Below are 22637 nucleotides of genomic sequence, written 5' to 3'. Positions count from 1 at the left end.
CACCAATAGAAGCCCTTAAGCGGGCAATCAATGCCCAATTACGGGCCTCATTCCACGGCCGCCGGAATTAGCCCGACAGTGGGCAGGCCTGTTGCTGCACGGGGAGCACGCCTGGCAAACTCATGGGGGGGGTTTCTTGCAGTGGCGCTGCTCAGTTAAAGAGCGTCCGCCCTCTGATTGGTCAGCAGCTCTAAGCAGGCTGGACTTTCTCTGCCAGGGCCTTTGATCCTGGGGAAGGCCTGCCGCTGTCCACTTCAGTGCCCAATTGGCACTTGACCCTGTAGGCCTTCTGCAGAGGAGGCAATGTGGAGCTCTTGCCAGCGCCTTTGCCGGTGGTTGAGAACCCCGCGCCAAGACAAAATCCCAGCCAGAGATGCAGACCAGTAGCACAACATGTGAAAATGCCAATACATTGTACTATAGGATGGTGGACTGCTAGGATCACAAAGCTCCCGCAGGGAGCTTTCAGTTTCATCTAAGGGTGGCACAGTCATTACCCAAGAGATGCTGTCACACACCTCTTCGTAGCTGAAGATACTGCCACTGACAGAGTGTTACCCCAACATCTCACCCCCACACCCCTCCCCCCCCCCAATCTCCCTCCTGCCCTTGGATATGGATGATATGGAGGGACATAAAGCAGGGAATGCAGTGCCAGAAGTGTCATATTCATGCATTCTCATTGGCTATAACCCCTGAAAATGGGCACAGGAATCGCCATGTGCGATTAACCTGAATCCAATGCAGGTGGCAACTTCATGCTGCCTGCTAATTTGCATGGTTGCTGCATGCAGCCAATGCTAAACAAGCACGTCTCAGCAGGGAGGCCAACTTCATGCAAGGCTAGCACCACTTAAAGCTAACTAGCAATACTTAAAGCCAGCCTGCACCTCTTAAAGGGGAGGTGCATTCTGGCCGGAGAGGGTGCTGGAACTGTTTGTGGAAGTTTGTGGAAGCAGGACTAAGAGTAAATTATGACATAATGACACCAATGACACAAAGGTTGGGGTTTTCCCATATGATAATACACAAGATCAGATGGCAGGTTGTTCAACCTTGCCCATCTTAGAGCGAAGACCAAAGTACAGAAGTCCTCATCAGGGAACTCCTCTTTGCTGACGATGCTGCATTAACATCCCACATGGAAGAGTGTCTGCAGAGACTCATCGACAGGCTTATCGCTGCCTGCAATGAATTTGGCCTAACCATCAGCCTCAAGAAAACGAACATCATGGGACAGGACATCAGAAATGCTCCATCATCAATATCGGCAACCACGCTCTGGAAGTTGTTCAAGAGTTCACCTACCTGGGCTCAACCATCACCAGCAACCTGTCTCTCGATGCAGAAATCAACAAGCACATGGGAAAGGCATCTGCTGCTATGTCCAGACTGACCAAGAGGGTGTGGGAAAATGGCACACTGACAGGGAACACAAAAGTCCAAGTATTTCAAGTCTGTGTCCTCAATACCCTGCTCTATGGCAACGAGGCTTGGACAACGTATGTCAGCCAAGAGCGACGACTCAACGCATTCCATCTCTGCTGTCTCTGGCGAGGTGGCATCAGGTGGCAGGACCGTATCTCCAACGCAGAAGTCCTTGAGGCAGCCAACATCCCCAGCATGTGCGCCCCACTGAGCCAGCGGCGCTTGAGATGGCTTGGCCATGTGAGCCGCATGGAAGATGGCAGGATCCTGAAGGATGTATTGTACAGCGAGCTCGTCGCTGGTATCAGATCCACCAGCTGTCCATGTCTCCGCTTTTAAAGACGTTTGAAAATGCGACATGAAGTCCTGTGACATTGACCACAAGTCGTGGGAGTCAGTTGCCAGCGATCACCAGAGCTGGCGGACAGCTATAAAGACGGGGCTGAAGAGAGGCGAGTCGAAGAGACTCAGCAGTTGGCAGGAAAAGAGACAGCAGTGTAAGGAGAGAGCCAACTGTGTAACAGCCCCAACAACCAACTTCACCTGCAGCGCCTGTGGAAGAGTCTGTCACTCTAGCACTGGCCTTTATAGCCACTCCAGGCACTGCTCCACAAACCACTGACCACCTCTAGGCGCTTAACCATTGTCTCTCGAGACAAGGAGGCCAAAAGGAAGGAAGGAATACTTTTGATATAATTAAAACAATTAATCTGTTGGGAAAAGACTTACTCAGTTGCATTAAAGCAAAAATCACATTTCTGTACCACCACATTCCCCACACCCTGTTATACTCCCTTAAAGTAATATTTGTTTCAAAGTAAACAGCTAAAAATTTAACCGTTTACCAAAAAAAATCATAAATTCATTTGTAAATGTAGTGTTCCCACTTTTCCATCACATCAGCAACATTTTCCACAAAGGGCCTGATGCTCCCCACCATCCTCATCACAAGCCTTGATCCTCACATACGCCCGCCTCACTAGCAGAGAGTATCATACCTGTCCACACCCCTTTAGTACACAGTGTGGCACAGCTTAGCAACATTTGTGCAGATGACTCATTGATGTATCTCTACAACCAGGTCACAGACCTATCCAAGTGGCACCAATCTACATATTCCGACCCTCACAGCTATGAAATAAAGTTTTACTTGTATTGAAAGATTCATTTGTTTGGACCAAGCATTTACAGTGAATCTACTGAATCCAAATAAATTCCATTTATAAAATATTAACATTAGAATGAATATTAAAATAAAGAAGCTACTAATCAATATTATGGGAACTGTTTTCCAGACCCAAGAAAGCCTCTTGTCATGCTTGGGAATGGAATAAGAAATGTTCATTGTCCTGAAGAAACACCAGAGACAGGGAAAGTAAATTCTGGCTAACTAAACTGTACACAATATAATTGTATGAATTGCAAGCTACCTGTTCCATAAACTGTATACAACATATAAAATATATGCACTGCTAGGTAAGTGAAATAAATGCACTATCATTATATGAGCTATAAAAAATAAATTTTAGTCCCTAAACCCACATCTGACCCAGTACATGTTGGTTATCATCTTGCTTCATGCCCTGGGCTTTAAAAAAGGTAAATTATACAACTTAAAGTAATCAGTATTGGACCATCTGTAAGAGGTAGGTCAGTAGCCCCAGGAGCATACACCAGAAATATATAGAGGAGGCAGATCATGATGTCAGTCAGTGTGTGATGCTGATCTGACTCTAGCAGTGTCATTTTGACCTCAATGCTCCAGCTAATGCCCTCCGTTAATCTGTCCCAGCTGAACATGTGTTTAGCAGCAGGAAGGACCTCCCTGACCCCACCCACCAGAGCTATTTAAAAGCATCATCAACCACTTTCAGGTTAGTTGTTGATTGATTTCTATTAGCTGTTGCTGAGTAGTGTTTGGAGGTTTGTACAACTGCTTAAAGTTGAAGTCGACAGGGAACCAGGTTGTACCTTGGTTCTCACTTCAAGAATTCTGCTCAGACCACTTGCTCCCAGTCATTGGTGTTATAGTTTCTATCACTCTTGGCTTGCAGTATGTCAGGGAGAATGAGCAGAGGCGACACAGAGGTGGACAAGCTGCTCAAAGTCGGAAGGGGAGGAGGGGGAGAAGCAGCAGGTGCTCAGCAAGAGGCCATATCCATGCAGGATGATCAGGGAGCAATTCTCCCCGTTAACCTAAGTCAGGAACAGTGAGCTGAATTTTTGTCGCGGAGGCAGGAAACAGGAGCCGGGTCTGTTTTGGGGTCAGAAATCCACCTCCAGTGGGAAACTGATTAAAGTTCAGATTTTCACGAGGATGAGCCCTTAATTGATATGGAGACGGGTTTCCTCTCCATTTAGAGCAAGTGGGGGTGGGGATGGAGGTGGATCAGATGAATTTTGGGATTCATTTAGACACCCCAAGGCAGCCATCACTAAAGCTACTAGTTGCCCTGAGGGAGAGATCTGCAGTTTGTGCCAAAGCATTCCACTGCGACAGAGGGAAGAGAAATGTCACAGGAGAGCTGGAGGCTTGGCACCCAGGGCTAGGAGGACCCTCGCCTCATCAGTGTCAATCTGGATCAAATGCTGGAGGTCATTAGGGAGAGGAGGGAGGCCCTCTTCCTGGAGGGTGGCAAGAGGATGCCACCTTGTTGTGCAGCAGGGGCACCTCTCTGTACAGCATCATCTCCTTCCACTTCCAATTCCTCCTCTTCTCTTAGCTCCTACTCCTGCTCCTTCCCTGATGAGCTGTCTCCTTTCAGGACTTCGCTGTTGTCAAGGTCCACACTTCTCTGGAGGGCCATGTTATGGAGAGTGCAGCAGACTACCACAATGACTGAGACCCTTGCAGGAGGGTACTTGAGAGCATCACCCAACCAATCCAGGCACCAGAATCGCATCTTCAGAAGCCCGATGGCCTGCTCAATGGTTGTCCTGCTAAGCTGGTGGCATTGATTGTATTGCCTCTGTGCTCTATCTGAAGCTCACGTACAGGGTTCATCTCTTCAAGGGATTTCCTTTGTTCCCTATGATCTATCCACTTTGGGGGTTGGAGTGAAGATCTGAGACAGCCTGAACTGGCAGAGAATGAAGGGCAGGTGCCAGGAAAGCAAGTGGAGGAAGTCTTGGGTGTGGTCGCAGGCTAGTTGATGTTGAGGGAGTGGAAGCTCTTCCTATTGATGGATCTCACTGGCCGGTCACTGGGTGCCTTGATAGCCACATGGGCATAATGGATGATGCCCTGCACCTGGGGGAATCCAGCAATGGAGTTGAAACACACTGCCCTCTGCCTGTGAGGCCTTCACTCTCCTTAAATGACTGTGCTGTCCAGACCTGCAAGATGCAGTGGTGTGCTGCCATTTGCAAGATGCCACGAAGGTCCGCAGCTGATCCTTGGAAGGAGCCAGAAATGAAGAGGTTCGAGGTCACATTGACTTTGACAGTCACTGGCAGGGCACAACGACCAATGCTGCGAGGTGCGAGGTTTTCAACGATGAGGGCACAGATCTCTGTGACCATCTGCCTGGAGAGTTGGTCTCCTGCGGAACTGGATCTCAGTCATCTCCAGGTTGCTCCGTCTTCAGCAGTTGATCCTGTTTTGAGGGTTTGGCCTCTGTTGCCATCCTGCCCTTTCGTCTTCTGTGCCCTCCTGATGCCCGAGACTCTACCTTTCTTGTGGAGGGTGATTCCCCTCATTGCCACTGGGTCCAAAATCTGACAGTCATGCCCCCATTGCAAGCTGGAGCCTTCCTTCTGGAGTTGTGGCCGCCCAATTGTCATTGGCAGCCTTGCACCCTGTTTCCGGCTCTGCAATGCCAGGGGTGTGCTGAACCCGTTCAAAGCACGGGCATTGAATTTCCACTCTCCCTGCCACTTGCACAGCGCCAAAGGCACCCCCGTACCAATTGCCTAGCCCCCCCCTTTGCCCTGCTGACCCTTTTATGGGGCCAGGGTGATGCCCTGGGGTAACCATGGCTGGCTCCGCACACTTTAACTGCATGCCTTCTGATAAACTGTTTCTGAAGACATGGGTATCCTGCCCAGTCCTTTAAAAATTTGAACTTGAACCCCTTAACGAGCTTTTCAACAGTGTTAATTGGCCTCAAAGTGGAGAAAAGTGGGAATCCTGTCCCACCTTGCCTCCGCCCTGCTGATTACTGCTGGGATTGGCATCTTGAAATTGATACGCTGCCCATCGTCGGTATCTTTGGAGCCGCCTCCCGCCCCACTCTGTTCCAACTTCACGGGGAGGGGGGGCGGGGGCCTGAAAATTTAGCCCAATGTGTACGATGTCTCTGTTTCACTCAGGAAGTGCTCACTAATATCTGCCACCTGTTACAGGCAGAGCTACAGTCTCAGAGCAGGGCAAGGACTGCATTGCCAGTGGCTGGAAAGGTGACTGTGGCAATCAACTTCTTTCAACAGGGTCCTTATAGGATGCACTAGATGAGATTTCCAACAGCTCACAATTGGCCATTCACTGTTGTATAAGTGAGGTCACTGATGCTCTGTATGCAAAGAGAAGGGAATACATTACATTCTCTCTTTCTAGAGTTAAGCAGGCGGAACATGCACATGGTTTCACCAGAATAGCAGGCTTCCTTATGGCGCATGCTTTCATTGACTGCACACATAATGCTTTGTGGGTGTCACATATAAATTCAGAGATGGACACAGCTGCAAAGAGTTCAAACCTCAATGTGCAGCTATTTTGTGACCAGGCCTGGCATCCTGGCAGCACTCATGATGCCTTAATTTTGCACTAGTCCACTGTACCATCAGCATTTGAGCCACCATGAGAGACCTGAGGGTGGCTATTGAGCAACGAGGGCTATTCACAGACCACCTGGCTTTTGCCTCACAAAAATGTTATTGAGTGGACCATTGGGCTGATTATGCAACACTTCTTCTGTCTGAACCACTCTGGCGGAGTCCTGCAGTACTTTCCAGAGCGTGTGCCACAATTTGTCATGGTCTGTTGCATCCTACACAACCTCGCCATCATGAGGGCTCAGCTCTTGTCAGCAAGTATACAGCAAGCGGTTGAGGAGGAGGAGGACTAAGAATAGGAGGAGGAGAAGAAAGCCAATACATCCCCTTTCTGGTTGGGCTGTCCATGATTGCTTCAACCGATGCGGTAGCAGTGAATGTAACCTCAGTTCCACATTCAACAAACATCCCACATCTTAGCACCCCTCATGGCCACAATGTTGAAATAAAAGCCAACACAAAACAAACATTCCAAACCAACTTTAGTTGAATTTTGGATGGTTTGTTTGATAAAGTTGGTTTGGAATGATGGTTTGGAAACCATCCAAAATTCAACTAATCACCCTTGTGCATTTTCTCAGTGCCTGTCTTCCATGTGGCTGGCCTAGTACTCCTACACAGTGTTACCTCAGTGGCTGCAGCATGGCTGGTGGAAGGCTCTTGACTTTCAGTGGGGGAGTCTGCAGATGACCTTGCATGACACCCTTGTGTAGCTCTTGGTCGAGAAGACCCAGCTGACTGCACCATCTCGGCATGGGCCATCTGGCTGATCGGCAACAGCAAGGAAACTGGGGGAATGGCAGTGGTGAGAGAACAAATGCTGTCATTGTGAGAGAGGACAGCAGGTTCGTGCTCCATGGAGCCACTGCCACTCCACCTGGGTGATGCCTCAGCAATGCAAGTAGTCAGTTGGAGGACAGATTGCTGGACTGCTGTGAGACCTTGAAAGCCCATTTTATTGCTGGTATCTGCAGCAATGATGGCAGCAGTCTGAGTGTCCATGGCAGCAAATTGAGATTGTGTGACTTTGGTCTGAGCTTCCACTGCAGCTCCCAGATGTTGCATGGGTTCTGCTTGTGTTGCAATGGAAGCTGAGACATCAACCACCAGAAACTGCACAATGATTGGGTCACAAGTGTTCTGATGGAGTTGTCCATCATTTCCATACTGGAAAAGAGGGGCTCCAAGCTCTACACAAAGCCATTTGCAAGATTGGTACCAGATTCCTCCGTGCTCCCTGACAGTGACTGCAAGCTTTCCAGCAGGTTTGCCAATGCACCAAGCATTTCTGTGTTCCCAGTCATTAGCCTTTTTCTGTACACCGCCCCATCAAAGTCCTTATCTGAGTCCTCTGCAGCAGAACTCGGTGTGCGATCTTGCCCTCCAGCGAACTGGCACTTGCGCTCCCCTTTTCTCCGCCTCGGCTGCAGGCTACTCATGCCAGTGACTCAACAAGCTGAATTTTATGTAGACGGCATGGGTCCCGACATGTGCCGCATTTTAAGGCGCTCATGCAGTTAATTACCTGGCGCTGGGGTTCATGTCCCATTAAGGATAGGGATCCCACCTCCGAAAGCTGGTGGCCAATCAGAGGGCCGGCAGCTCAGCAGTCTCCCTGGGAACGTTGGCCACTGCTGGGACTGCTCCCAGCCAGTAGTGGCAACACGGATGCCGAGCTCGAAAGCAAGTAAGTGGGGGTGGGTTCGATAGGGCCAGTCAGACAGGCACCGGCAAGGGGTGGGGGAGGTGGTTGGTGAGGGTGGGGATGGTGTTGACGCGGGGACAGCCTTTGCCACCAGAGGGCCCACTGTGGGCCACAGATTGCCCAAACAGAAGGCCCTCCCCCACCCTAGCCCATAGGGAGACCACCCTGGTTCTACCAGGTGATCTCCCCACTTGGCAGGTGTTCCACCAGCCACTGGTTAAATGCCAGCAGCAATGGGAGAGGGCCCTAAGTAGCCATTAATTGGCCATCCTCGACCTTCCCCAGCCCTGACAAAATTCAATGGCGTCGGGAAGACGACTGGCACTCCACCGCCCACCTTCTCTCACCATTTTACGGGCTCCTCCACCTCCCAGCCCGTCCGTAGAGGGCTGATAAAATTCAGCCCACCTTGTGCAGAACCCGCCTATAAGCTATCTCCTAAAGTACACGCAGTGTCAGTATCTGAGCTAGTGGCTGCGAGTGTGAGAGCGAGTGACAGTATTTCTTTATCATTCTCTTCTTCCGCTTCTGCTTCTTGCTCCTGCGCCACAGCCTGACCAGGTTGCAGTTCTTGACTATCTGAAAGGAGAAAGGTACAGGGTAGTGTTGCAGTGAGGGGGCGGGGGGTGGGGAGGAGCAAAAGGTGCATCCTTTAATCGTCTGCAAATTGTAAATAAGGGATGTGAGAAGGAAGATTAGGTATCAGAACACCGTAATCTTTGATCCTTTCAGCGTGGCTACTGGCCATAGCCTTAGTCAAAGCCACTCCAATGATGACCGTCTCCTCCATCAGGGTGAGGATATGCAGTTGTGTCTGTCCATTTCTGGTTAGCTGCTGCTGCCTCTGGTTGAGTGTCACCTTGTCCTTCAAGAGAGAGGGAAGGATGTCAGTGAGTGTGATGCAATGTGTTTGGGTGATGTACCTGTCATGGTTGAATAGCTGACAGTAGATGCAGACTGTGACATGTGGATGTGAGACTTGCAGCAGTGCAACGTCTGTGAGGGTGCAGTGAAGCTCTGTGAGGTATGAGTCATGGTTGTTAGAGATTGATGGTAGATGAGTGAGGGGGGTGTAGTGAATTGAGCAGTGTTTGAGGCTCGTGGTTCAGTTATGAGGATACGGCATTTAAAAATGCTTTCACTGAACTTGTCCTCGGGGCTACACTGCTGACATTGACTGCGATACTTATTTGTTCCTTCCCAGTGTTGGTCTGGAGGGCCTCCTAGTCCCCTCTGCGTGGAGGACCTCTCACTTCATGTCCACCACCAAGGTCTCCAGTGCTGTATCAGAGAACCTTGGAGATCACTCTCTGCCATTCTTGTGTATTTCCCAGTTCAAACTCATTCTTAGAATGACTTTCAGCACCTTCTCCAGTCAAAATGCACCTACCCTGTAGGAGGTGCAGGTTGGCTTTAAGTATTACAGGCTAGCTTGATTTCATGGTAACCTCTCACGATTTTGCTCCCCCTGCTCAGCCACTCAATAGCTTATTTTAAATTGACTGCATGCTGCTATCATGTAAATGAGCAGCCAGCATGAAGCTGGCGTGCCGTCTGTATCGGGATGAATGGACGCCAGTTAATCATACATCACAAACCCCACTCCTGTTTTCAGGGGCTATCCAATTTTGCCCCAATATACTTTAAATCATTAATCCAGTTGCTGAGGTTACTGATCTCCACATAAACTTTATCTTAATAGTTTTTTTAAATATTTAATTTTAAACAGTTGGAATGACAGCAATATTTTGGCTCAATAATTACTAAAACCTGTGAGTAAAGGAAAACGCAATCATGGAAATGAAATGTAATTTAAGCAGCTGTGGAATATACTCTCTTCTGTATTAGGCTGATGATTATTTCCAGAAAGTTCCTATTGTAGCCAGAAAGTGTTGAAATTGATTCCATTTACTAGCCATCTTGGAATCAAAAGAAAGCAGCAGTTGTGCTTCAGACTGTATTAGTGAGGGCCACAGTTGTTCAAAGTTGTCTGATGAATTCTATTTGCTAACACAGCGCTTGTTGAAGAAAAACAAGCGGGGCTCTTCACTGTCTAGATTATTTTTCCTATAAGCCTTCAGCACAGGAAATAGGAAACAGCTAATGGTTTGTGGGGCATGTGGAATTGGTTTAAGTAAAGCCGAACTCTGATCCCGTTGACCGCCTCCTCTTTCCTGTGCTATTTTGTCTATGGTTTGTGCAGAAAATGTCAACAAATTTCTTCAGAGCTCTGCTGAATTTTGAATAACTTTACACAGGCCTAATTCAAAACAGATGTACTTGTAAGAAGAATGCAGGTTTGTCTTGCAATTCTAATACATTGTAAAAAGAAACAGCCTCAGGTTCTTACAATGCGGTTTCCTATTTATCTTTGAAAATTGTCAGTTTGAGTGTTTTCTCAAAGATTCACTACAAAGATTATAGAAGGTGAAAATAAACAACAGAACTTACAAATGTGTGCCCGTGAATATTTATTCCAGCAGATGAAGCAACATGCTGCACTTGGTACCAGAAGAGAGTACGACTACAAGAGTAGCTTACAGATTTACTGGCAATGTTTGAATTAATGGAAGAGTTTTCATACTTAATTTTTAGCCATCATTACTACAACATTCATGCGTATTATAAATGAATGTTCTACCTTGTAAAGAACAAAGACCATATTACTTCTTAAAGCAGTAACAGGAGCTGTATTATTTATCTGCATTTTCAGTTGATGCAACATTACTTTTGTAATTTCAGTAATTGCCAATATGTATAGCTGTGGCAAAGTAAATCGTTTAATCAATAATTATTGACCTTAAGTGTACAAGTCACAGCTTGGAGTAAAATTCCTCTTCAATGAAAACAGGAGAATGACTGTTTTCTGTTGAGTTAATCACTCAGTAATGAAGTCAAATTCTCTGAAATCAGACCTTTCAAAGCTACTCTTTCCATGATTTCATTCGTAAGTCATTAATTAAGCAATTCTCCCTTTTTTCACAAGAAAATAAATTTCACCCCTATATTGTTTCTTAACGAATGCATCTTGTTATTTTTGTAACTTTATTTGCACTCTAATGACTTGTAATTCTAGCCATTAGAATTGCATAACTACAGGTTTTACCTCTTCCAACAAAATATTTTAAAATTCAAACTTAATCCATTTAAGTAAGAAAGTCAGATTCAAATTTGTTCTCCTAATTTATGTAAAGGACTTGAATACCAAAAGCAAAGGTAGGCTCATAATTTTACTGAAGGTGCTGAAATTTACAAAAGGACTTAGATTAGTTGTGCAACTTGGCAGGGTGGGGGTAAGAGCACAAATAACAATTAACTTTCACATTGCAGTATGTAAAGTAGTGTGCATTGGCCAAACAGCATGTGTCCCAATTATATAATCAATGAAATTGAATTAGCAGAATGAGACTTAGAAAGGCACTGGGATTCATAGTAAAAGTGTCATTTTCAGGCCAACAGTTTCAGATTGTTATTATTTTGCTTAAAATACATAGATAAACATTTGCATTAAATTAACACTGATTGAAAAATTTAGCCCTCACACCCAATGCTAATGGAATGATGGTATGTATGTTTTGAACAATAAAATAGTGTTACCGACCAGGTGAGCAATGTGTCTAGGGGTTTCTTGCTGTCTTTACCTGGTCTTATTGTAACAGGGTTTAATTTTAAACACACAGTGTTTTGAGTTCCTTTTTTGTGAATCCTTGTTCACAGTTTCCAATTATAGGACAGGGAAATGAGCACAAAAGGCTTTATTTGGTTTAAAGCAGAAAGATTAAATTTATTAAACCTTAAACTGTAATACAGTTCATGTCTACGGATATATTACACACTCGTGCAAGCATGCACACGCGATATAAACATGCAAGATAGGGACAGAAAAGAGCAGAAGAAAAGATAAGTAGAACGGTTTGAGGGAATATCTTGTTACTGTTTCTCGAGCTTGCTGTAGTCCTTGATTGAAGATATGGTCTTGCACTTCATTGGGGCCCAGTATTAGTCTTAAACCTTGTTCACGAAGGAAACCTTTTTCTCTCTCTGAGTTTACATGTCTTCAATGGTTTCAGTTCCCTGAGAGATAGACAGGGGAGGAGATGTTCTCAGTCCACGAGCACATGGTGTTCTGCCTCAATTCCCTTTGTTGGGAGTTCAAATTCAAAAAAAACTCACAAGGTACCCAGCAGGTTGGTCATGTGACTAGCTCCTTATATGGAACAGTCTCTTCATGTCCTTTGTTGGAGGTTGAAATTTCTCTGCAACAGCCAGTTAGCCATGTGACTAAAACTAGTCTGACCACTTCTGTGTATTGGGAAAGCAACTGCTGGATCCCCATTGTTTCAATATGGTCTGTTACCATGGAACTGTCTTTCTGGTCAGGGCTTGCAATTTTAAGTATTAATGTTTATGTGGCCAAATAATGTGTGCCTCAGTCTTGGCAGGTGGGGTTTGCCTGACAATAGTCTGTAAAAAGCATTGGTTAGTCTGCACTTGGAATTTTTGGTTTAATTCAGTTAAGGGCAGACCTTACTAAGGCGGCACAGTGGTGCAGTGGTTAGCACCGCAGCCTCACAGCTCCAACGACCCGGGTTCAATTCTAGGTACTGCCTGTGTGGAGTTTGCAAGTTCTCCCTGTGACCGTGTGGGTTTTCGCCAGGTGCGTCGGTTTCCTCCCACAGCCAAAGACTTGCAGGTTGATAGGTAAATTGGCCATTGTAAATTGCTCCTAGTGTAGGTAGGTGGTAGGGGAATTGTGGGGATGTGGTAGGAATATGGGATTAATGTAGGATTAGTATAAATGGGTGGTTGATGGTCGGCACAGACTCGGTGGGCCGAAGGGCCTGTTTCAGTGCTGTATCTCGAAATAAAATCAATATTAAATGGCATTGTTATGACCCGGTGAGAGAAGTCTAGGTGTTCCCTCTCAGCCTTTGCCAGGTTTAACCGTACCAGGGTTTAATTTTAAAACACCGTGTTTTTAGCTTCCCCTCAGTGAATCCTTGTTCACTGCTCCAATTGTAAGGCAAAGAAATCAATTCAGATAGGTTTTCTTAGATTTTAAACAAGAAAGTAGAAGTTTATTAATCTTAAACTCTAATCCGGTTACTGACAACGAATATGCGATGCGATCACGTTAGCATGCATACGCGATAAACAACCACGCAGATAGAGACAGAAAAGTAGAAAAAAGTAAAGGGGAAAAGTTTGAGGCAATAGATGGGTTTCTGTTTTACTGTCCTTTGAGTTTGCTGTGAAGTCTTTGGTTGCCGGTCAGACTTGCAATTCATTGGGGCCCAGTGCACGCTTCAACTTGTTTCGAGGTCGGAGTCTTTTCTCTCTTGAGGTTTACGTGTCTTCGGTGGGTCCGGTGGCTTGGGAGAAAGGGAGAGAGAGGCTTCCTTGCTCCAGGTTCCAGTTCAAACAGCCTTCTGCCTCTTTTTCTGTGACACAATTCAAAAAACCCCAGGTTGCCCAGCAGGTTAGTTTAGTTATATAGTTAGTTCCGAAGAAGGGTCACTGACCCGAAACGTTAACTCTGCTTCTCTTTCCACAGATGCTGCCAGACCTGCTGAGTGAATCCAGCATTTCTTGTTTTTGTTTCAGATTTCCAGCATCCGCAGTATTTTGCTTTTATTTTAGTTATATGACTAGTTAGTTTGACCACTTCTGTTTGTGGATTCTGCCATCTTAGCAGTCATCCTGGAATGTAAGCGTCCTCACCTTCAATGTCTGGTGATCACAGTTTGGGTTAAGTGGACCAGGAAATAGTCCTTTGCCTCTCCAAGCACTGTCTGTTAATATGCAAATGTTTTTCCAGCCAAGTGTCTGGTGATTTTTTTTAACAAGTTCTTTTTTCACTCCAGCAACAGTTTAAAATCAACGTTCATATGACAAAATTAATATGCCGCATTCTTGGCAGGTGGGGGTCTGCATAACAGCCTGCATAAGATAAACCAAGAATTTAGCCGGGAAATTAGACACCGTTTCATCTATTTTTCAGGCGTGAAATGGAGGAACAATATTGTGAGGCTAACGTCAAGGACATCTAAAATGCATCCAAACCCAGATCAGTCAGGCAACATTCAGATGTCCCTACAAGCCACCTGAAATAGAGATTAGACCCCTTGGATACGAAAATGAAGGTCCTAATACCTGTCTCAGTATCCCATTCCTTGGTCAGTGCTGAGAGAAGCATGCACAAGGCATGCTCCACTCTGGTTTTCCTGCGGCCATCAGCAAAGTGGAAAGTTTATATATATATATATATATATATATATATATATATATATATATATATACTTACCTTTAACTGCAGCTGGCAGGCCCAGAAAACTCTACCAGCCCCCAGAGCTTACTGAAGACTACTACCAGTGAGGCAGCCAGGCCAAATTGAAGCCGCCTTGGAAGGCACAACAACTGACTGGAAATATGTTGATGAAACCTGAAGGCTGATTTGAAGCAAGCCTCGAGCCTCCAGCTTCTGTCCGTGCTCCTAGTGTGCCAACTATTTCTGGCCTGAAAATAGGTCTGAACAAATTTCTAGGATATTAACTTCAAATTAAACCAGAGAAGTGGGAGTAGAGGGCATAAGTTCATGAAATGCAACTTTAAAACAGGTATTGGTAGAAATTCTATGCTCAGAGAATGATAAATGTTTTGAAATTTTTTTTTAAATTCATTCATGGGATGTAGGCGTCACTGGCCAGGCCAGCATTTATTGCCCGTCCCTAATTGCCCTTGAGAAGGTGGTGGTGAGCTGCAAAGTAGAGGCAACAGCACTAATGGCATTGATAACACAGTCGACTGCTATAATGGAAGAATTAGGGTATTAGAGGGATGGACTTTGATCTGAATGCCTTTTTCCTATCCTTGACTTTTCTTATGTTCTAGATTACACCATTTAACACCATTTTAATTGCATTGTCAAACAACAGACTTTTTCATGAAAAAAGGAGATTAGTGAGGGCACTGGGTTAAGAACCTTGACATTTTATTAGCTTTTTACTATGCTAAACACACAAAAACAAAGGTTTGAAGACTGTATCAAGCTTTACTTTATGGGAGTAGAGGATGATAATTCAAATGGACCAATAACCTTTGCTTCCAATTTTGTTCAGTTTTTGGCTTTTTGCAGAGCTAAGTAGAATCAAATGATGCAAAAATGTGGGCTTTACAGGAGTTCTGCAACGCTACCCAACAACAATGAATTTAACAGCCAATTGTCAAGCTCTTTTAATAGTTGCATTCTGCCTCATTCACTTTTGTACATAAATAACAAATGGGAAAACTTAACAGATGTAGCAAAGTAACACATACCACATTGATAAAACAAGACAAATTTCAGACTCTCCTTCCAGGTGTAGTAACATGAATCTGTTTTTGTATTGGAGGGTTTCAATGTGCTTTGTATCACAAATCGTGAATTTTACTGGCATGTTGTTGCTGGTGTTATCATAGCCACTGAGGTTAACTTAAAGGTCATTATATGGGACAAATTTCAACATCACATTCAAGGGAACCATTTCAGACCACTTCCGAACAAATTCTGTGGAATGAATCGAACATTACATTTGTGAATGTCAGCTGTTCTTTTTGTATTTTTGAGACATTTACATTTTCAAACACTTTCTACTTTCTGTGGTTTCCTTGTTTCCAGACCAGTTCTAGTCGAGAGGTTTCCTCCCATGGGAAAGTGGCAGGCCTCTATTTAGAGTTTTCCTATGAAAGCATAGCTGAATTGGCAAACTCACTTTTCTGGAATCACTGGCATGAAGATATGATCTACAATCCTATAAATCCAAACTAGATATAACTGGTCCACTTGAACCAGTGGACCATGGAAATTTGTTCAACTGGACCTGTTGTACTGGTTCCAGTTGACCATTTGTACTTATTTCAGTTGAAAATTATATTTTCTCCAGTTGAGACTAGTGAGCCTGGGCTGGAATTTTACCCTCATCGGACAGGAACCGTCCACCGACCGAAAGTCGGAAGGGGTTCCTGCCTCTGCCTGACCTGGGGATCCAGACCACAATTTATGGCCCCCAGGCCCTTCATTGGTCTGAGGTGGGACTTTCACCTCATTGAGGCAGGAAGTCCCACCTGATGGAGCTGCCAGCCAATCAGCGGGCCGGCAGTTCTTAGTCCCAGCAGCACCATTGGGAGCAGTGGCCACTGCTGGAACTGCAACCCAGCTTCAAGAAGAAGAGGAAGGACGGCCCAGGAAAAGGTAAGTTTTTGGAGCCTCACTGCGGTGATTGATCTGGCCCCGGCGAGGCAAGGTTGGTCGATTGGGGGGGGTGGTGTTGGGGGTGGTTGGGGCATTAGGAGCAGCTCTTCGTCGGGCACAGGGTGTCTGATCAGGAGGGCCCTCCCCCAACCCCCCCCCAGGCCATCAGAAATCCGCCTACTTTTTACAGGCGGCTTCGGCAGCTTTTTTCAGCCCTGGGTTGCCTGCTTGCCAATGGTAAAATCCCTGTCGCAGCGGGCGGAGGCTCTTAAGTGGCCGTTAACTGGCCACTTAAGGGCCTTGATTGGCCTGGGATGCACGAGCCGTTTTTCACTGCCGCCACCCCCCCCCCCCCCCCCCCCATAAAATGGCGGCGGAGGCAGGACGGGTCGGGAAGGGCACTCTGAGCCTCCCACTCCATTTTATGCCCCCCCACCATGCCACAATCCCCCTCTTTGGGGGGGGGGGGTGTAAAATTCCGGCCCTGGTTCCAGTTGAAAATTATATTGCTTACAGTTGTGACCATTTAGAATAGTTTCTGGCTCAACTCATTCCATTTGAGGCGACAGTATAAGCTTGCGAAAAGTGTTAAGTGCCACTAACAAGTGAAATTTACCTATGTGGTGTGTGCTGTGGTCATGCATGAAACTAAAAACACTCTTGACTGGGCTGTTCGTTTCAAATTTTATTGTGATGCAGAAAAACACAAACTCAGTTAAATAGCAAAAACCAAATTAAGCACCGTGCAAAAATCAAGAAATAAGTGAACACAGCAATTAAAGTGCAAAAATGTTAAATTATAGCTGTAATCAAAATACAAAACTTAAACCTTAATTACATTCATACATTTGATGGTTCACTGGATTTTGGTTTTGAGGTCTTGTATTTTCTCAGTAATTGACAGATTCCTCACTCAGCCCCTGGGTTTGGAGGTGATGTGTAAAGCATATTGTAAATAGGAGAAAAAGATAGTTACAGACTTCCAAAACAAGAGGCCTCCCTGCCAAGCTCCTGTTGAGGGAGATTTGTGATGTTTTGAACTCTAATTAACTAATGAATTAATTTCAGACTTTACATTACAATGGTTCAGTCTCACTGAATGACTTAAGTCATTATGGAGGCAAGCTTAGCACTGCACCAAGTGTCATAATGATCCATCATCTTCTGTTGAAACCAACAAATGATTATCTAATGTTTTGAAAATTAATTATAAGAATAATTACCTTGCTATCAATTGCAGGATAAAACTGCTTGCTTCACTGCCACGTCATGCTCCATAAGAATTGAGGCTTCCTTACTCTGCCTGGTTGGTGCTGGGTGTGTAGGCATGTCCGACGCTGTTTGCTTGAATGGTGCCGAGATGCACTGCCATGCCTAGGCATGCCCTTGCTGCAATATGAGGAAAAATAATTGGCATCGTTTATATATCAGAGTTGGGAGGCCATTTGCACAACTCCAATTATTCCATCATCTGTTTCTGATCAGACAGAGGTTTTAGCCGAGTTCTTGGACAAGACAAAAAGGGCAACAGACAATGGTTTTGGTGCAACAAGCCAACAAAATAAATACTTAAACAAAATACTTAACAAAAGTTGATTGTAAACAAGCCACTTTTGATTCTTGCCTTTCGAAGTTGCCCGGACACAGGTGGTGTTGTCTTCAGTCCTTCTCTGATGTCTCCTTCTACTCTGGCTACTTCTTCTGTGTGAGTTTTTTTTCAGTGGTTCTTGCTGTGTCTCTGTCTCTGCCTGTTCTGTGGTTGGACCCTGATTTTTTGCATAGTTTTTTGTCAGAGCTGTCTAGATGTGCCAAAATGCAAATTCTGTGCAAATTGCCCTTCCTGACCTTAGAACAATTGATACTTTCTTTCTATCTGATTGGCTTCTCCTGTCTCACTACAGATTTAAGGGCACCGTCTTGCAACTTTCATTAAAACTAATACAACAATCCTTTCAATTTTCACAAATGACGTTAAACATATTTTACAGTCTTCCAATCAAAACTTGAATTTAAATATATTTACACCTTTTTAATCGGAACATAAATGTAAACATATTTTATACCTTCTCACAGGGCTGTATTAGAGAAAGAGGTGCAGCAATGCAGAATACAGTCCAATTCAATGGGTATCACATAGGCAGCTCTGGGGAAAAAAGACAAAATCTGGGTCCTATAAAGAACCAAAGAACACAGAGGTAGAGACAGAGACATGAGGGCATCTTTTTTAGGTTGCAGGCTGTCTTATTGGTTTCATTAAGTCAATCATTTGGATTCAGCTGGATTGACTCTCAGTAATGTTTTCCAGTTTAAAGATTCTGCCTGCCAATTGGTTATAGTTGAAGCAGCTATATGTCAACTGGCTCCACTTCATTCCAACTGGTTCCACTTTGTCTGCCAGCTGGTTCCAAGTGAACTAGTCGGCAAGCCAATTGGTACCAGATGAGCTCAAATGGTTCCAGTTAAAGTCGACTGGGCAACTGGGAATACCAAATGGTTAAGATTGCCAGTTATCCCAGCTGTATCTAGACAACACCAGTTGAAACCACTTACTTGGAGTTGAGACCATAAAAGACTAGTTAAGACCAACTGACATTTCCAATTGGTTTCAACTGGTTTGGAAATACGGGATGGTACAGGGTGGTGGTGCTTCTGTAAATTGGTACTGTAACTATTCTTCAAAGAACAATATCTCCTGTCACAAGTTGTTGAGTTTGAGCAGCCTCAATCTAATTCCTGGTGGAGGTCAGCCCATAGCACAAAAACTATCCACTGACACTAAGTTAGTAAGTGTCACTATCAAAGCATGTTGTGATGAGGACACAAAGAATCTGCAAAGTGCTATAGATAGGTTAAGTGAGTGGGCAAAAACTTGGCAGATGGTGTTCAATGTGGGAAAGTGTGAGGTCATCCACTTTGGTAGGAAGAATAAAAAGGCAGATTATTATTTAGATGGAGAAAGACGACAAAATACTGCACTACAGAGAGATCTGGGTGTTCTTGTACATGAAACACAAAAAGTTAGCATGCAGTTGCAGCAAGTACTTAGGAAGGCAAATGGAATTTTGGCCTTTATTGCTAGGGGGCTAGAGTTTAAAAATAGGGAAGTCTTGTTACAACTGTACGGGGTGTTGGTGAGGCCACACCTGGAGTACTGCGTACAGTTTTTGTCCCGGTATTTAAGGAAGGATATACTAACATTGGAGGCAGTTCAGAAAAGGTTCACTAGGCTGATTCCTGGGATGAAGGTGTTGTCTTATCAAGAACGGCTAAACAGGTTAGGCCTTTATTCATTGGAGTTTAGAAGAATGAGAGGTGATTTTATTGAAACATATTATAAGATTCTAAGGGGGCTTGACAGGGTAGATGTTGAGAATATGTTTCCACTGGTGGGGGAATCTCAAACTAGGGGACATAGTTACAGAATAAGGGGTCACACATTTAAAATTGTGATGCGAAGGAATTTCTTCTCTCAGAGGGTGGTGAATCTCTGGAATTCTCTCCCTCAGAGAGTTGTGGAGGCTAAGTGATTAAATGTATTTATGGAGGAGGTAGATAGATTTTTGAAATCTCGGGGAGTCGAGGGTTAGGCAGAGCAGGCCAGAAAGAGGGGTTGAGACCTGGGACAGATCAGCCATGATCTTATTGAATGGCGGGGCAGGCATGAGGGACTGAATGGCCTACTCCTGCTCCTATTTCTTATGTTCTTATGCTCTTAAACAGCTCATACAGGAAGTGGAAAAATTCAAACTGGTATATTAAGCAGTGCTGTTCTGAGGTTTACTGTCCAGCAGTGAAAGATAAATTATACCCGATAGAGTACTTCAGAATTGTTGGAGTAAAAAGAATACAGTGTCTCTGTGAAGGGGGAAGGGACCTCTGCGAATGAGAGGAAATGTCTCTAAGAAGGGAGTGCTGTGAATGTTCAGGTCGTTTTGATAAAATTAGGATCTGGTTAGTGTGCTGTATGTGGATAAAGCAAAATGTCACTTACCTTCTTTAGATTAAAAGCATATTGGTTGAAAGGAAAGTAATTTAAAATTAGCCAGAATGCACCATTTTAATGCAACCATTTTTCAGGGTGATTTCCCCAGATTCCCAAGAAATTCATGTGGCAACGAGCTTGCGGTGTAGTATGTGGGAGGAATTACACAATTCTAAATTTGCTGCCTATGCATCAGGTACTATACCTGAACCTCAATTAGGGTGGAGTTCATTGCAAAGGTGGAAGAATATGACACTCCTCACCTTAATTAGCAGACAAAAAATTGTCAAACCAGTAATACATGAGTGTAAAATAACTAGAGACATAAACTTCTGAACTTCTTGACACATTATGAAATAAATGTTTTTTTCCTCTGACAGTTGACATTGCAGAGGTAGTAATATTCTGTTACAGCTGATGGGTAAATAGCCAATCCAAAAATGTTAATTTTCAATATTTACTAATATAACAAAAAAATCAAAATATTAACAAAAATCTTTTTATTGTAAAACTTGTTGCATTCAAATACAACAAAGTACATGATTTATCGTTGTTCTTTTTCCTCAGGAAGCTGAAAGGAAAGGCCTGATGGATAAATTGTTTGCCATCCAGGAAGTGTGTATAGCTGTCCAGAATGGCCTGGATGAGGTCGCCTGTCTTTATGAAAGAGTAAAAAAGTGAGTCCTGCCACAATGTATTTGTCTGTTACTGTGATGGTCCTTGCATTTCTTTCTGAACAAAGTGCAGAATGCTACATTTTTGGCAGGAAGCACCAGTTCAGGATGATGAATGATCAGGTTCTGTCATTAGTTACCTTTCCACACACCAGCCTTTACAAAGAGGACTTGCTGTTCTTGTCTTGTGTAATTCATCTTACCTAAAAATGACTTCTGACTTTAGAAATAGAAAGTGAATTTGTCCTTTACCTTAGAGGTAGAGGATGTTTTTGAAAGGAACATGTGGAAAAAGACAAATAACAATATGAAGTTAGTAACTGTTAACAGGATATGACCTAAATTAGATTGCTGTCAAGTTTATAAAAAGAATGCATAAAGGTTACTAGAACTGTTCTAACAAAAGACTTATAACAAAGGTTTAGGCAATTGAAAAGACAGCTTATCTGTTTTATTTTTCTATTTAATAAGACCCTTTATCTGGAAAGTTTTTGAATATTTTATCTTTACTAAAAAAGGTTTTACTTCATTTCATTTCTCTAAAGTTGTTTTAGTAATTTTGCAGATATAACCAAATTAAATAAATAGAATGTTTTATGAGGAAAAGATTGTAATTAGAACTGTTATGGATAATGAAACTGTATCCATGCATTTATATAGCAGGGCGGCACAGTGGCGCAGTGGTTAGCACCGCAGCCTCACAGCTCCAGGGACCTGGGTTCAATTCTGGGTACTGCCTGTGCGGAGTTTGCAAGTTCTCCCGGTGACTGCGTGTGTTTTCGCCGGGTGCTCCGGTTTCCTCCCACCGCCAAAGACTTGCAGGTGATAGGTAAATTGGCCATTGTAAATTGCCCCTCGTGTAGGTAGGTGGTAGGGAATATGGGATTACTGTAGGGTTAGTATAAATGGGTGGTTCTTGGTCGGCACAGATTTAGTGGGCCGAAGGGCCTATTTCAGTATGGCTGTATCTCTAAATAAAATAAATAATGGTGACAATACAAGTTTCAAAAATACAATGGGCAGAATTTGCTGAAAACATAACGGTGTCCAAACAACACACAGTTGTTACTGCGCATGTCGGCCAGCAACTTGTAGCAAGGAAGAGACGCCCTGTGAAATGCGATTTGCCATAAGTTGCTGGCCAATTTGCAACTGTTGCATTGTCAGCTTTGTGAAAATGGCATTTCACCCTCATTCTTCTACTGACTTTCATAAAATTGCTGCATTTGTACATTAATTGCCCATTAAACTCACCACAGAAAGTTACGTATGTAATTAACAACATAATTACCCTCTTAAAGATTTAATGGTTGTTAATAACTGCTAATCAACCTCCCTTGCCCAGAAAGTAAACAAGTTTCAGCATGGAGTCTCATTCCCTCAGGTTGTGAATTGTGTATGGAGATTTAAAATATGTCCGATTTAAAAATTTTTAACTTTTATCCTACTTTTCTTTTCTGCTTCTTTTTTCTTTCTCAAACCAGTCTTTCTTTCCCCCTTTCTTTCCCTTTTTGTACCCAAATTGGCATTGAATTCACTCAGTCTAATTCACCCCTTCTCAGTCCTCCCTCAGTTTGTTTTTCAATCCTTTAATCTCATTGGTTAAGATGCTACAGTGTTTGTTCCACTGTTTACCAACGTCTCAGATGCCCTGTTGCCCTCGCCGTTATTGCCTCACACTTCCAGAAACTTTGTGGGCAAATTTTTTTAAATGCTAAATGTGCACGATCAAGTCTTAACTAACAATGGCCTGCTCCAGCAAAATCTGGGCAATGCTCTTACACATGTTCTAACTGCAATTGATAAGAAAGAATACAATAAGCAATACAAGTATCTATTTTACCT

At 44.1% G+C, this 22637-nt stretch overlaps 1 protein-coding gene across 6 annotated transcripts in view; it reads left to right on the top strand.

Annotated features, from left to right (window-relative positions):
- LOC137369088 (multiple C2 and transmembrane domain-containing protein 1-like) overlaps positions 1 to 22637 on the top strand; it is an 834541-nt gene that overhangs the window by 773233 nt on the left and 38671 nt on the right. For all 6 annotated transcript variants that reach the window (XM_068029709.1, XM_068029710.1, XM_068029712.1 and 3 more), the window contains one exon: positions 20686 to 20795. In XM_068029709.1, the coding sequence (XP_067885810.1) occupies positions 20686 to 20795 (110 nt within the window). The remainder of the gene's footprint in view (positions 1 to 20685; positions 20796 to 22637) is intronic.

The sequence above is a fragment of the Heterodontus francisci genome, chromosome 4 (genome assembly GCF_036365525.1).
Source record: "Heterodontus francisci isolate sHetFra1 chromosome 4, sHetFra1.hap1, whole genome shotgun sequence".
NCBI lineage: Eukaryota > Metazoa > Chordata > Chondrichthyes > Heterodontiformes > Heterodontidae > Heterodontus > Heterodontus francisci.
The sequence above is the reverse complement of the archived record's forward strand: the minus strand, read 5'-3'. Positions and strand labels throughout refer to the sequence as shown.